The sequence below is a fragment of the Microcaecilia unicolor genome, chromosome 7, assembly GCF_901765095.1.
Source record: "Microcaecilia unicolor chromosome 7, aMicUni1.1, whole genome shotgun sequence".
Lineage (NCBI taxonomy): Eukaryota > Metazoa > Chordata > Amphibia > Gymnophiona > Siphonopidae > Microcaecilia > Microcaecilia unicolor.
In genome coordinates this window covers 273,474,412-273,489,696 of record NC_044037.1, presented here as the reverse complement: position 1 = coordinate 273,489,696, position 15,285 = coordinate 273,474,412, and the positions used below count along the sequence as shown (strand labels likewise).

Sequence of the window (15,285 nt, the reverse complement as noted above, 5' to 3'; positions counted from 1 at the left end):
TAAGATGCTTTTGGCTAGACCTGTTTCAATCATGACAAAGAGACCAAAATGGCCACTGGAGGGATTAAGGCATAATCTCCCTTACTCCCCCAGTGGTCACTGACCCCCTCCCAGTCCCCTAAGACATGACAATGAAGGTACATACTAGGCTCTATGATGGCCATTGCTATTAGAGTGGCAAGCAGGTCCCAGAATTAGCCTATCGGTCAGTGCAGTGGACTGTAGAGAAGGGGACCCAAGCCCATATCCCGCTCTAACAGGTATGCTTGTGGTGGAACATGTGAGCCCTCCAACAAAATACTAAATATCTACTGTACCTATATATAGGTGACACCTGCAAGCTTGAGAGCTATTGAAGTGGTCTACAGTGAGATACGTGTACTTGGGACCTTCTATGTGAAGTCCAGTGCAGTGCTCCCTAGGCTGCCCCGCTGCTCTGCAGGGATATCTGTGTGGTCAGTCTACTAAGAATAATGCTCCCCAGAAATTCCAATGACAGTTTTTTTTGGGTGAAATGGTCCCAAAATGCACTGAATACAAAATGTCTAGGAAAAAAGACAGATCCCAGTCACTCTTGGCCAGTCCTGCACCACATTCAAAATGGCATCCCTCTACTAGCAGGGATCATATTTCCATATAAGGAAATATTTGAGATCCATGCACGCAAATCGTGCACTAAAAGTTTCTCTGCAAATGGGTGTGTTTCAGGCAAAGAGTGGGCAGTTCTGCACTGATCAGTCAGAGCAGCTATATTTACTCCGCACTAACTGATTAGCATGTGAGCCCTTACCGCCTACAAAACGGGTACCGGTAAGTGCTCATGCTCTAATCTTTGTTAACGGCTGTGTGCTAACAGCAAAATTAGTACATGACCATTAATTGAGAAAATGGAAACTTGGCCATTTTCCGGTTGTGGGAACGACTCACGTAAGGGAGCTCTAAGGCCACTTTTTTACTGCATGTTTCATAAAAGGGCCTCAGTGTTACTTGCTATTTTATTAATTAATAATATCGAAGCTAACTGATTTACTGCCCATGAAATGTTTTAATAAGTTTTGCTCCTTGAATCATAGACATAGAAGTTAGATGAGTTGGCTTAAGCTAATAATAAACTATTTGATTGCTTAGATGCCAGATGCAAGAGGAATGGGCTTATGAGCCTTTCCCAAAGCCCACGAAAATAGGTTAACAAAACATGGAAGAAAAAATGTCAAACAAAACTAGATTTGATTAAAAGAGCAGTCACATTCAAGGCTCCAAATTCTATTGATGGCTTCACTGCTTGAAAAGGCGGTTTTAAATCTGAAAACTGGGAATGGACTGTAGAGGAATGTTTAGACATATCTTTGCTATCTGCAACATGTGAAAGCATGTGGATGCTGCATGCTATAGTATAGATATTGCAGTTTGATTTACTATGTCACTGCACATGCCAAGGATTATATATCTAGAGGCACAGCTGGCATAAATTGTACCTTTCTGGGGACTGTAGTCCAGACAGCTATACATCACAACTCTACCTCTGCTCTTCCCAAATATATGTCCCTTAGAACATCTACACACAGCTCACATTAAAAGCAGGCACACACTTTCTATTTATGTATTCTACATTCCCCAAATTCTGTATATCATGCCCTAATTTCCAAAAAGGAAATTTAAGTGTATTCCACAACTTTATTGGTTAACTAGCTAATCAGCGCTGTTAATTGACATTAATTAGAATTTACACATACTACTTGCTAAGCGTAGTCTGTAATGTGGTGCGGGTAAATACAAGTTGTATAGTTAAAAAGTGGGCATGGTTAGGGAAGCAGAGTGGGCGGGTCGTGGGTGTTTCTAAAATCTATGCGCATTATTATAGAATACACCCGCTCTGTGCCTAATTTCCGCCAAGGAAAACATGGCCTAATTAGATTGTAAGCTCTGTCGAGCAGGGACGGTCTCTTCATGTTCAAGTGTACAGCCCTGTGCACATCCAGTAGCGCTATAGAAATTATAAGTAGTAGTAGTAGTAGTAACAATGCACATTAATTTTAGGAATACCCCTGTTCTGACATGCCCCTCCCATTTCTACACCCCCTTTTTCAGATCACTTGTAAATATTAGGCACAAATCCTGCATCTAAATGTACACATGTAAATGCCAATTAAATGTAATTAACACCAATAATTGCTTGTTAAAAAGTCAATTATTGGTAGTAATTAGCTTGTTATTCAATTAAATTGTGTGCGCAAATTGGGGCACGCCTAAATTTGTGTGTGCAATTTTTGATGACTTTTATAAAATTAGGGTGTAACTGGATAATGTAGAGTTAACACAAGAGCACCTACTGCCTCCTAAATAGTGCTCCAGCATTAATTTTTTCCCAGGCACCATGCACTAGAGCATTAGTGAACAGTGTGCAAATTAAATAAATAAATAAAAGCCCTTAAAAACATGCCACACTAAATCTGGGGTTAGCACACAGGACAATCACACTCTAAAATGCACTAAGACCAAATTTTATCGCATTTTAGTGGAACGGGCCCTTAAGGAAACATTTGAAATGAAAATGGGAAGATTTGCAAAACTGATTTACCATGTGACTTTTCTTTTATTCAGACAAAAATAAATCCCTTGGTGATGAACTGATAACATTTGAATATTTTATCATGTGTGGCTTGCAATTTGCACGATACATGAACCACATTTGAATAGTGCATTTCAGGCATAGTAAATCTGCATACCTTGATTTAAAGCTGTCGGGTGGCATGAGTTCCAGTGTATGTGTTGGCCCATACAGATTTACAACATATAGTTTTACCACAGGATTCATCTGGCCTGCCTTGGAAAACAATAGACAAACTGTAACATCTTTAAGAAAACTAGAACATCAAAAGTATTCATGTGAGTTGATTTGTATGTCACATTGCAATAAAGATGTTAGAGCTGATGTATTTCTACATCGTATAGCAAATCTGTCACTCCATTCTAGCAAGGATCATCTTAAAGAGACTAGCATCAGGCGCTAACATTTAAATGGCTAATACGAGTATAAATTACCGAAATACATACCAAAAATTTGGCTATAAACGTTTTTGTAAACATGTCTATATCTCAAAACAAATATTCAATAATAAGGATGAAAGAGTTGAATATAATGTGGACAGCTCTTTTGATGGAATTTTGGTCACAGATTTTGGGTTTTTCTATGAATTGACACCACGTAGGGAATTCACAAGAAAATGACAACACTGTGATATTTCAAATATTTTATTGCAGAAGATGTAATAAATAAATGCTTTTAAAACGTTAAAATGGTAAACATATAAACATAATTTAACTTTTAAAAATTCAGATAAAAAATATGCAGCTGCATTAAAATTAAAAAGTGCAAATTTGTTGACCTGCACACCCCAGTATAAAGTGTAGTTTTAAATGTATGGATTAATTATTACACAGCAATGTAACGTAAATAACTTATGTTTAACAACTTCAATCTTTCTTTTAAGATATGTAAATCAGAATTTTCTTCAAACAATTCAACCGATCAATTTGAAAATAACCAAGGACATCAATCAGATAAGTATTTCCCTCTTTAAGTTACCTCTTTAACCTTTTTTTTTCTTTTGTTAACCTCAAATTTCCCTTTAAAGGACTGATCATTTGTGTTATTAAGCTTCAGACTCTCTCAGGTAAGTGTAGAACTCCGCCCCAAGCACTCAACTCAACGGTGGTGCAGCATATTGCTTTCATCAAACGTACTGAACTTTATAATACAGCTATACGTACTCTTCTACACTTCGTGACCCCTGACGCAGCTGCTGTGCGCCGAAACACGGATCGTGTCGGGTCCATTCAAAGATTTATTCCTCAAAACACATGATTAAAGGTTTTAGTCCCCATTTTGTGAAGGCTCCTGGTACTTTTTTTGTTTTGCTCTTTGGAGTTTTGTTTGTACTTTGCTCCCTCTCTTTGCTGCACCACCAACAGTTGAGAACATATTATTGCAACCATAAAGTAAACTTTTATTTAACACCTTATTTAGTTCTTTTCCTCTTCCTTTTTTTTTTTTTTTGAACTTTTGTTCAGCAATGCATTGTGTCAGCTAACAAATTATATTCATACGCTGTCCACTTACATTCATTTGACCAACCCACCTCCCTCCAGGATCGGGGTTCATCTCAACATTCACTTTCACACTCAAACATTTTTCCAAACATTATCCTTTTGTCAACCATCATTTCTCTCTATTTTTTCTTTCCATAATTCGGATATAACAAAAGAGAGGGAATGAAGTACATACTAAAGTCCAAACAAAAAAACGGCACCACGGGCCTTTAAAACTGGAACATAGTTCTTTAATGAATGAGCCTTGAGAAAAAGACCCGATACAGAAAGTGAAAGTGCCTTGTTGCTTTGTAGCTTTTACTGTATGAGACGTGGGGTAAGGAATAATATATTGTAGAGGAATATATTCGAGTTATTCCCTAAGTTTTCCACGTCATCACTGTGACCCCTGACGCAGGTGCTAGTCACCGAAACAGGGCCCGTGTCGGGCCTTTTTGTCAAGGCTAATTCATTAAAGAACTATGTTCCATTTTTAAAGGCCCGTGGTGCTGTTCTTTCCATAATTTAACATCAGTTCAGAAAACGTCAACTCAGTTCTGCATATTCAACATGGTTTGGTGAAACAACGACACTAGTCCAACCAAGCATTATAATTCAAGTCAGTCCTGCGATCTCATCTGCAATACTTGGGATTTGGATTAGCTCTCCAGGTTCCATTCAGTCAATCATGGGATGCCCAGAAAGGCCATCCAGAAAACATGGGCAAGTCCCATAGGCGCCCGGTATAAGAGGCTTGGAGAGGCTAAGCCTCCCTCCTGCTGCAGCAGAATGGATCAGCTGTGGAGTCCAGCTGCTGTGAGGGGATTAAATTGTTGATTTACCTCCATCCTCACAGCAGGAGCTGCAGTGAAAGCCCTCTAGCAGTTGTAGAAATTGGTTTATGGTTTGTTTACCTTACTGCTGGGAAAGCAGGGGGGGTTGGCTGGAGGTGTCCTGGGTTGCCAGGGAGATATTTAACGAGGATGACTTCCTGACCTGCACTGAGGACAGATAGCAGCAGAACGGATACTGGGCCAGCATGCTCAGAAAAAGTCACCAGACAACAAAGGTAGAAAAGATCATTTTATTTTCATTATAGTGTTTGGAATATGTCCACTTTGAGAATCAGGTGCTCAACATTAAAAGTTTATATTTATTTACTTATTTATTTATGGCATTTTATCCCACATTAAACATGAATTAGGGTGTTTTGTGGCTCTACATGAGAATTGTGATGATATGATCCCTTGTTTCATATTGTTGACGGTCTGCATTTTCCGTATGGGTGGTATATTGGTGTATTATGTCTGCCCAGTGTAATATTTATGGTACAGTAAGGTTCTGAGTGTGTTTTTGGACAAAGTTGTGCATAGTGTTTTGCAGTTGAGCGATTGTGGTTAGAATATGCTTTGAGCAACCACTTTATTCTTTGACATATGATACATATCTAATATCTAAATTTAATAAAAGGTATTAATTGTGACTTTTATTTTTATTTATTTATTTTTTTCTGCATGTTATCAGACAATTATGGATTTAAGCTCCACCCCTGGCCCCACCCCTAACCCCACCCCTTTAGCCTCCCCAAACAGTTGGGCCACCGACCACCTATGGCAAGTCCCCTCCTCAAGGCACTTCTGGAAAGACTCTTCTATCTGCTGTTTCAGCCACTGGACCAGCAGCATCCCTCCAAATTAGGCCACACCAAACAAGGCAATCATGGCTCTTTCTAACTAGGGTTCTCCCCTACATCCAGATTTCCAGGGTGTGCATTCCTCCAGATGACTTGCCACGTATGCATCCCTCCATCCATACAGGAAAACAGTGGTGCAAGTTGCACAGCCCCTCCATCTCCAGCTGTAATTGGACCCAGATCTCAGGCTCTGCCATTCTTTTAAAGGCTGCCCCATGGCCAGGCATGCTCAGCTCGGGTTTCTCCCAACTATTGCATCCCCCGAACCAGTTCCCCTTCAGTGTCATCTAGGGTCGGTCTGGGTTCAGTTCTTGGGAACTAAGTTGCCTCTCCCGACTTCTCTGCTCTGTCTGAGTTATCTTGCTCATCGTCCTCTGGGAGCTCTGGAGCCATTGGCTCGCACTCACCACACAACCACGGGCGCAGCATGGGTTCTTCCTGTGCCTCACAAAGGCCACATACAAACCGTCCCCACAGCTTTTCTGTCAGCTATGGTCACTTCCAATTTAGCTCCCCCAAAGGGCATGTACAGTATTAGATCTACAGCCATTTTGCCCGTGGTCACCAACTGATCACTCTGTCCTCCGCTACTGCCTTCAGTAATCATTCACCATCCCTAGCTGCCCATGTGCTTGGCTCTTTCCCACATGCAAAGGGGTGGTGTTGCCCAGGTAAGATGGTCAATGGAGACTGGCTCCCCTTACTCCATGTTGCATTGGAAGGGTAGGCGCACACTTCTCCTCCCTCTCTCCTCCAGTGCAGGAACTATCACCATGATGACTCAGCACTTCCTTCCCACCCTTTCCCAGGTAAGGCATGCTTCACAGATCCATTTGCACAGGCTTTGCTGGGCAGGAATGTTCAAATTTTAGCGGGTCAGTACCAACAGTTTTACTTCCGGTTTTAAGCCACAAATTGTAGATCTCAGGTCTGAAAAATCAGTCTCTCTGGTATTTGTAACTCACCCAGAAAGTCCTTTCTCTCTGACTGCAGTAATAAATCACCACATTTGTAATCCACTGCTAGTGATGATTTTCTCTTCAGTTTCCCAAACGCTCCATGTTGGGCACCATTTTTGTGTAACCTGGGTCTCATCAAACAGATCCCCAAAAACTCTGACCATAAAACAGATCTTCAGTTCAGTTTCACATTCAGGGCCAATCTCCCCTCACTCATCAATTCCAGAACACGTGCAGTCAAGCTTGGGAGTGAGTCAATAGGCTGAAATAGCAATCAATTTCTGGGTTCCACTCAGCTCTTCAGTCCAGGAACCACACGACACTCCAAAATGATACTAATAATAAAATTAACTTTTATTGCTACCTCTGCAACCAGCAGACTTTAATTTTAACCTTCCTCACAGTCACATAACAAACTCTAGCACAACTCAATCCCAGATTTCTGTTATTGCCAGAGGGAACACCTTTTCCACGATTCTCCTCAGATATATTTACAGGGGAACTTTCTTTCAGGGACTATATACATATTCACAAAGCTCCTGTCCATGCCTATCCTTCAGTATAACTTCTCTGTATCGGGTTCAGACCCCCTTAGACTGATGCTCCTCCAGTGGTGACCCCGCTCTGGATTCACCCTGGTCCTGGGGTGAGCTCTTCCTAGCTCTGACCCTCTTCTTCTGGGATGGGTCTTCCTCTATCCACCCATACCTTTATGGAGCCATAATGGCCTCTTACAGCCAAAGGATCTCTCTGCTTTCCAGGATTCTCCTTTTCCTCCTCCAGGTCAATGGCAGGGGACATTGTAGGCAGCTTAAACCTGTAGGCAACCAAAGTCCCCTCTAAAGGGCAAACATTCCTTTTTATCTCCTTCCAATCTCCTCCTGCTGTCACTCTTCAGTCCCAGGGCACTATCTCTCTGCATTTTATTTCAAAACTACTCCCCTTAGGATGGGCTTCCTCCCACCCAGGGACTCTCTGGAGAACTAACTCTTCTTGTAATCCCCAAGCTAACAGGGGATTACATATATTTGCTACTGGGATGCCTTCCCTTGATGGTTTCCACCCCTCATACTGGGGATACACCTAAATCATCGGGGACTGAACACCTGGAGTCTCTGGCGTTGGACAGGGAACTGATGCCTATGGGTGTACAGGGTCCTTTCAGTCAGCTAAGAATTTTGAGAGAAAGCTGTGGGTTTTGGAGAGAGCTGAGGTCATTACCCTTGAGGAGTTTTGGATAGAGCTGAGGTCATTACCTTTGAGGTACTGTGGGAGGCCTTGCAGAACTTAAACATTTCAACTAGAAGTTCTTCACTAAAATTTCAGCAAGATATGAGTGTGATTGCTCAGGCTGTTGTGGAACAAGCACAGGAGGTCACCCAATTTAACAACAAGTTGAGTGAGTTGGATGGGAAAGTTTATGATATACAACAAATTATCCAAGTTTTGACCAGAGACAGTGGGAAAATATGCTGTGATTTAACAACTTGTGATTCTTGAATTTTCCCAGGTCTCCTTTGGTAGTGTCTGTGGACATGGTTAGAAAATATTGTAAGGAAATACTGCATATGCCATCTGAGTCTTTACCACCTATAACTAATGCATATTATTTGAAACTAGTAAAAAAGCCCCGTTTCTGATGCAAATGAAACGGGGGGGGGGGGGGGGGGGGCTAGCAAGGTTTTCTTCAGAGTGTGCATGTGGGAGTGTGTGTCCCTGCCCTCTGCCCTCTCTCCCTCCCCCTCCCCCCTTGGAGTACAGTCCTTCAGTGTTAAGTTGCCTGCTGTTCTGTGTTACAGAGAGAGTGAGGGCATCTCTCTCCCCTCCCCCTCTGAGTCCTTCACTGTTACAGAGAGAGGGATTTCGTGCTGTGCTGTTTTCCTTCACTCATGGGGAAACCGGATATCTCTGGCGCTTCACACTTCCGGCTGGAGGCTTCATAGAACGTTGGTCTTGCCTTTTATATATATAGATTAGCTAAAATTACCGCATGAACACTTTCTGCCACCTATTATAAGTTGTGTTAAGGGCTCTCATGTTAATTGTGCACTGATCAGTTAGAGATCGCAAATATTGATGGGCTAACTGGTTATCCCAGAAATACCCATTCTCTGCCATAGCACCCCCTCAAAAAAAAAACCACAGAAAATAATTAACATACAGTTAGCACACGCACATGCAAAAACTAATGCATGACACTTTAGTACATCTGCGTTAAGCTTTTTTTTTGCTGCATTAGGTGTGTATTTGTGCCTAATGCAGATTAGTAAAAGGACTCCAGAGTGATATGCTGTTAATGCACAGTAATTCCATCATTAAACAGTTAACTCAATATAGTAAATAGGGGCCTAGTTCTGTTTGATCGTATTACTGTAGTTTTACAAATTATGAACTGTGAAATTATTCTTTAAAAAAAAAAAAGGTTTTGCAAGTGGTTTTCAGAAGTCCTATAAAGAGGATCTGCTATTCAACCTATTCACTGTGTTGTTCCAGGATAACCCTTACCTCTTCCCATATCTAAAAACTGAAAACAGTAATTTACTAATATGCCTAGACAGTGAAAATGAGAACAGCATGTCCACTGGGGGGGGGGGGGGGGGGAGCTTAGGCTTCCTCCGAAACTTCAGCACCCATTTATAGACTAGTGGAATGCCGAAGCCCTGCTAGCCTAAATCCATTCTCCTCCCCTTCATGCTGCTCCAGGAACAAGGAAGTCTATGGTGTGCTTCCAGACGCCAATGCCGGCACTTCCCAAGTACGCTCAGTTTGTGTGGATGCCAGCATCAGCAGCTGAAAGCACACCACAGACTTCCTCGCTCCTGAAGCAGCCCAAGGGAGAGGGGGCAGCTTGGGCAAACAATTTCTTCAGCTGATGGGACTTTGACATTCCTACCAGAAAAGGGGAATAAATGTTTGCCCCCCACCAAAATGGACTGCTGGCTATACCCCTGCTACTAGGACTGTGGTCCAATGACTTTTTTTGCTTCACAAAGCATCAGCAACTAAAAATCTTGGGTTGTGAGGGAGAGGCCAGTTTATTCCCCTCATCCCATTCCAAAAACAAGTGTTCCACTACACTAGATGTGGATTAGATTCACCAAGGATCACCCTCAACCTCAAAAAATTATATTAAATGACACCACTGTATAACTTTTCCTTCTTAGGTGGAGACAAAGAATTGGTGGAAACACACTTAACTGGATGAAGGGCTTCCTAACTTCAAGAACCTACCAAGTAAAATCAAACTCCAGCATATCATCACCATGGAAAGCAGACTATAGAGTTCCACAAGGATCACAGCTATCACCAGTCCTCTTCAACCTAATGATGACCCACTAGCCAAATCCCTATCCACCCTAGGCTTTAAAACTCAATAAAGAAAAAACACACTGTCTCATCCTCTCATCCCAACACAACGCGGACAACCCCGCAACTATCATAGTAACATAGTAACATAGTAGATGATGGCAGAAAAAGACCTGCACGGTCCATCTAGTCTGCCCACGATAAACTCACATGTGTATACCTTACCTTGATTTGTACCTGTCTTTTTCAGGGCACAGACCGTATAAGTCTGTCCAGCAGTATTTCCCGCCTCCCAACCACCTGTCCCGCCTCCCATCACCGGCTCTGGCACAGTCCCCGTATAAGTCTGCCCTCCCCTATCCTAGCCTCTCAACCACCAACCCCTCTTCCCCCCGCCACCCAATTTCAGTTAAGCTTCTGTGTATCAACACCCCAGATTACACCTTTCCTATCTCAGACAGCCTGAAAATCCTTGGCATTACAATAGACCGTAACTTAACGCTAGAAAGCCAAATGGCATCCACACCTAAGAAAATGTTCCAATCCATGTGGAAACTCAAACGCCTTAAACAATACTTCCTGTGGGCTACATTTCACAACCTGGTTCAATCAATGGTACTAAGCTACTTAGATTACTGCAATGGAATCTATGCAGGATGCAAGTAACAGTCCCTAAAGAAGCTTCAGATCGCCCAGAACACAGCAGCTAGGCTCATATTTGGAAAAACGCGATATGAAAGCGCAAAACCCCTCCATGAAAAACTCCACTGGCTCCCAATCAAAGAACGCATTACCTTCAAATTTGCACCATGGTCCATAAAATAATCTACGGTGAAGCCCCTGGATGCATGACAGACTTGATAGACTTACCAACTAGAAATACATTAAAATCAACTCGAACTTACCTAAATCTGCATTACCCAAACTGCAAAGGCCTGAAATACAAATCAACTTACGCATCCAGCTTCTCCTACATAAGCACACAACTCTGGGACACACTACCAAAAGCCTTGAAAACGACGTACGACCACCTAACCTTCCGGAAATTATTAAAAACCAACCTATTCAAAAAGGATGCCTGATCTCTGCGACACATCAATATTAAAGCACGTAATTGTACATAATCCAACTCCTTATGCACACCTCCTTATCTGTGGCTGCGCCACATGAACTTTATCGTACCACAATATCAGCTTGTATTTGCTCACCGGAGCCGGCAAACGCCTCCCGGTACTATGTAAGCCACATTGAGCCTACAAATATGTGGGAAAATGTGGGATACAAATGTAACAAATAAATAAAATAAAACTATTGGTAGGTTCTTTTCTTGTTGAGGGACACTTTCCTGCTTATTTTTGAAGGAGAAGGCCGGCCATCTTCTGACACAAATTGGGAGATGGCTGGCTTTCTCCTAATGCCGGCCAAATCGGAATAATCAAAAGCCGATTTTGGTCGGCTTCAACTGCTTTCCGTCGCAGGGTTGGCTGGCCAATGTTCAAGGGGGCATGTCGGCAGTGTACCTAAAGCGGGACGGGGGCATGGTTAACAGATGGCCAGCCTCGGCCAATAATGAAAAAAAGAAGGCCGGCCCTGACGAGCATTTGGTCGACTTTACTTGGTCCTTTTTTGTTCACGACCAAGCCTCAAAAATGTGCCCTAAATGACCAGATGACTACCAGAGGGAATCGGGGATCACCTCCCCTTACTCCCCCAGTGGTCACCAACCCCCTCCCACTCCCCCCCCCCAAAAAAAAAATTAAAAACATTTTTTTGCCAGCCTCAAATGTCATACCCAGCTCCATGACAGCACTATGCAGGTCCCTGGAGCAGTTTTTAGTGGGTACTGCAGTGCACTTCAGGCAGGCGGACCCAGGCCCATCCCCCCCTTACCTGTTACACTTGTGTTGGTAAATGTGGCCCTCCAAAACCCATCCAAAACCCACTGTACCCACATCTAGGTGCCCCCATTACCCTTTAAGAGCTATGGTAGCGGTGTACAGTTGTGGGGAGTGGGTTTGGGGGGGGATTTCGGGGGCTCAGCACACAAGGTAAGGGAGCTATGTACCTGGGATCAATTTGTGAAGTCCACCGCAGTGTCCCCTAGGGTGCCCGGTTGGTGTCCTGGCATGTGAAGGGGACCAGTGCACTACAAATGCTGGCTCCTCCCATGACCAAATGCCTTGGATTTGGCCGGGTTTGAGATGCCTGCCATTAGTTTCCATTATCAGCGAAAACCAATGGCGGCCATCTCTAACGCCGGCAATCTCTAAGGGCTGGCCAAATGTTGAGATTTGGCCAGCCCCGACCGTATTATCGAAACAAAAGATGGCCGGCCATCTTGTTTCGATAATACAGTCTGGTACGGCGCGTGACAGGGCCGGCGTTAGAGATGGCCGTCCTTATAGATGGCCGGCCCCGTTCGATTATGTCCCTCTTTGTGAGTGAGGTACAACACTGTCAGTAAGTTGATGATTGTATTTACTTACCTTAGGATATGGATACTGTTTTGCTTTGGGATAAAGACTTCCAGTAAACCGAGGAATAACCATGTTTGGTACCAGAGTGTCATTGATCATTAAAAATGCCAACCGCTCTCCATCTGGTGACCACCAGTGGGCAATGTGTGAATGCAGGATTTCTTCTGCAAGACATTAAGGTGCAATATATGTTTGAAATCAGCACAAACAACATTTTTTTTGTCATTTGGATATCAAAATTAACCAACATACATACATACATCAAGGACAGGCTATAAAGTGAAATGAAAATACAACAATACAGGCTTGCTTTATTTTGTTTTCTCTGAAGATGAACAGAATAAAATTGCAATAACTTGTTCTCATTTTGTTTTGTTTTTAGTGCACGTTATATGCAAATAACAAGCACTGTTTGCAAGCAGCATACTATTTGTAAATAGAATGGGCTAAGAGGCAAGGTTTTGCACTTACTGCACCTCACATGCAAAACTCAGGGTGCAGTAAATGAAAAGCCTGTGTGGTAAATGCAGGGAATGTGCATGGTTGAAATCCCACTGTGACTTCTTGTGATCTTGAACCAAGCAAGGTAGAGGTAATGATGAAAAACAAACAATACTTTATTAATTTCATATGATTCAACACGGCTGTGTTTCAGCTTATACAGCCTGCATCAGGAGTCTTATTGCTTCACCATCGACATATACAGTTCAATGAGGCGCAAATGTGCTACGGCCTGCCAACCTGAAGACCAAAACTGTCAATCAAAGTTGTAAAAGTGAATTGCAAACATGTATTAGACTCATTCGATCAGAATCATAAAAGCTTTTGGAGAAACTATTGTTTGTTTTTCATCATCAACTCCACTGTGTTGTTTGGTTTGTGATTGATTATAGGATGTGATTCTTCTGTGTTTTTTTTCCTTGTGATCTTAGACATATCACTTAACTCTCCATTGCCTCAGGTACAACTTAGACTGTAAGCCATGTAGGGATTGGCACCTGGCCGGCTTAATGCCACATAACCGACTATCTGGCAATATTCAGAGGGGGATAGCCGGCCAACATAACCAGCTATCTGAAGATTTTCATCCCGTCTTTAGCGGCTATATTTGGTCATGTGAATATGTAGGATATCTTTGGGTGGTTAGAAGATAACCGGCCAAAAACAAACCAGATATTCAATGCTGGTCACTGGAAACGGCCCAGCATTGAATATCCGGGATTAGTGGTGACCACAGGAGTTAGCCAGGCTAGACCCTGCGGTCTGAATATCTGTCCCCTAGTGTATTTGAATGTAACTCACCTTTGAACTGCAATTGAAAAAACCTGAGCTAACCCGTACAGGGCAGATATATCCCCTTAAATTGGTGTTATTGGTACATCCAACTGATGAACAAATATACTCCCCCCCCCCCCCCCCCCCCCCCCCCCACTTTCGCCACACACTGGTGGCTTTACTAAAATTAGACAAATTTATTTGATATCAACACTATTCACATAACAGTTCACCTTGTCCCCAGAAAAATCTTTCTTTCCTCCCATTTTTAATTGGTTGCATTAAAGCAGGATGTTCAACAAGCAAGCAACAAAATTAAACTAAACTAAGATTTGTCTGGGTAACTCTTCAATTACCTCATTAAATCTTTTGAATACAAACCTCATTGTATTTCAGCTTGAACTTTACTGATCCATTAAAAATGTTCCCATGGTTGTAATTTTTTGAAGAGAGCAGGTTGAACTGATCTGATCTGTTCTTAAAATAAGATTGCTCAAGCTTTCAGACAAATTTCTGCTCAAAAGCTCTGATTCATGTCCACTGTTAAAATCACACTATGAACATCACATTTGATTTGCCCTCTTTTTTTGCGCTATGACATTTACAGTAATAGAGGCAAACATATTTGAAGGTATAGAGAGGGATATTCAGAGACTGAACATAGGAGGGAATTCAATAAATGATAATGAAAATTTAGAACTGAAACATTGGGTGCTAAGGGCCAGATTCTATATAAGGTGCCTAAAAAATCCGCATGGTAAACATTTCTACCTAAGCTGTGCCTAGATTTAGGCACAGTATATAGAATATGTTTAGTTGATATCCCAGTGCCTATAACTACAAGTCTCCATTTACACCAATGAAAACGTGGCGTAAATCCCTGCGTATAGACACATGCACTGGGCTATATTCTATAATAAAAAGGAGCAACACTGGGCCTTCAAGACTGAGACAACAGAAGTAGTTTATTGATAAATGACCCGACACAAGTCGTGTTTCGGCGTTAAAGAACGCCTGCCTCAGGGGTCAGAGACTGGATGTAAATAGTGTAAACAATGTATGAATCCAATACCTCCGAACGGGAACGGAAAAAATCTTTAAAGCCAAGCGTGCCTTGTGGAAATAGCAGCCGCAATGAAGGAGAAAACTCCTGCATATAGCCTTGTATTTTGCAAATGCAAATACTGAAATCACATGTATAAATTTGGGAACACCCACGGAACACCCATTTCTCTGCCCATAGCCATGTCCCTTCTGAACTGCATGCATTGGAATTTAGTGCAGTTTCTAACATAATATACTTAGTGAGTTGTGCGCATTCATTCTAATTATTGCCAATTAATGCTCATTATTATTTGTTCAGTGCTGTTATCAATGTTGATTAGCTTGTTAAGCCAATTAAGTTACATATGTTGTTGTACAATATGCCTATATTTTGGCGCAGATCTATAGGCGCGCTATATAGAATCCAGCAGTAAGTGCTATT

At 42.2% G+C, this 15,285-nt stretch overlaps 1 protein-coding gene across 1 annotated transcript in view; it reads right to left on the bottom strand.

Annotated features, from left to right (window-relative positions):
* The window catches only part of DPP10 (dipeptidyl peptidase like 10), a 744,229-nt gene that overhangs the window by 136,912 nt on the left and 592,032 nt on the right, over window positions 1-15,285 (bottom strand). The window contains 2 exon segments of the mRNA XM_030210103.1: window positions 2,727-2,824; window positions 12,534-12,688. Of these exon segments, the coding sequence (XP_030065963.1) occupies window positions 2,727-2,824; window positions 12,534-12,688 (253 nt within the window).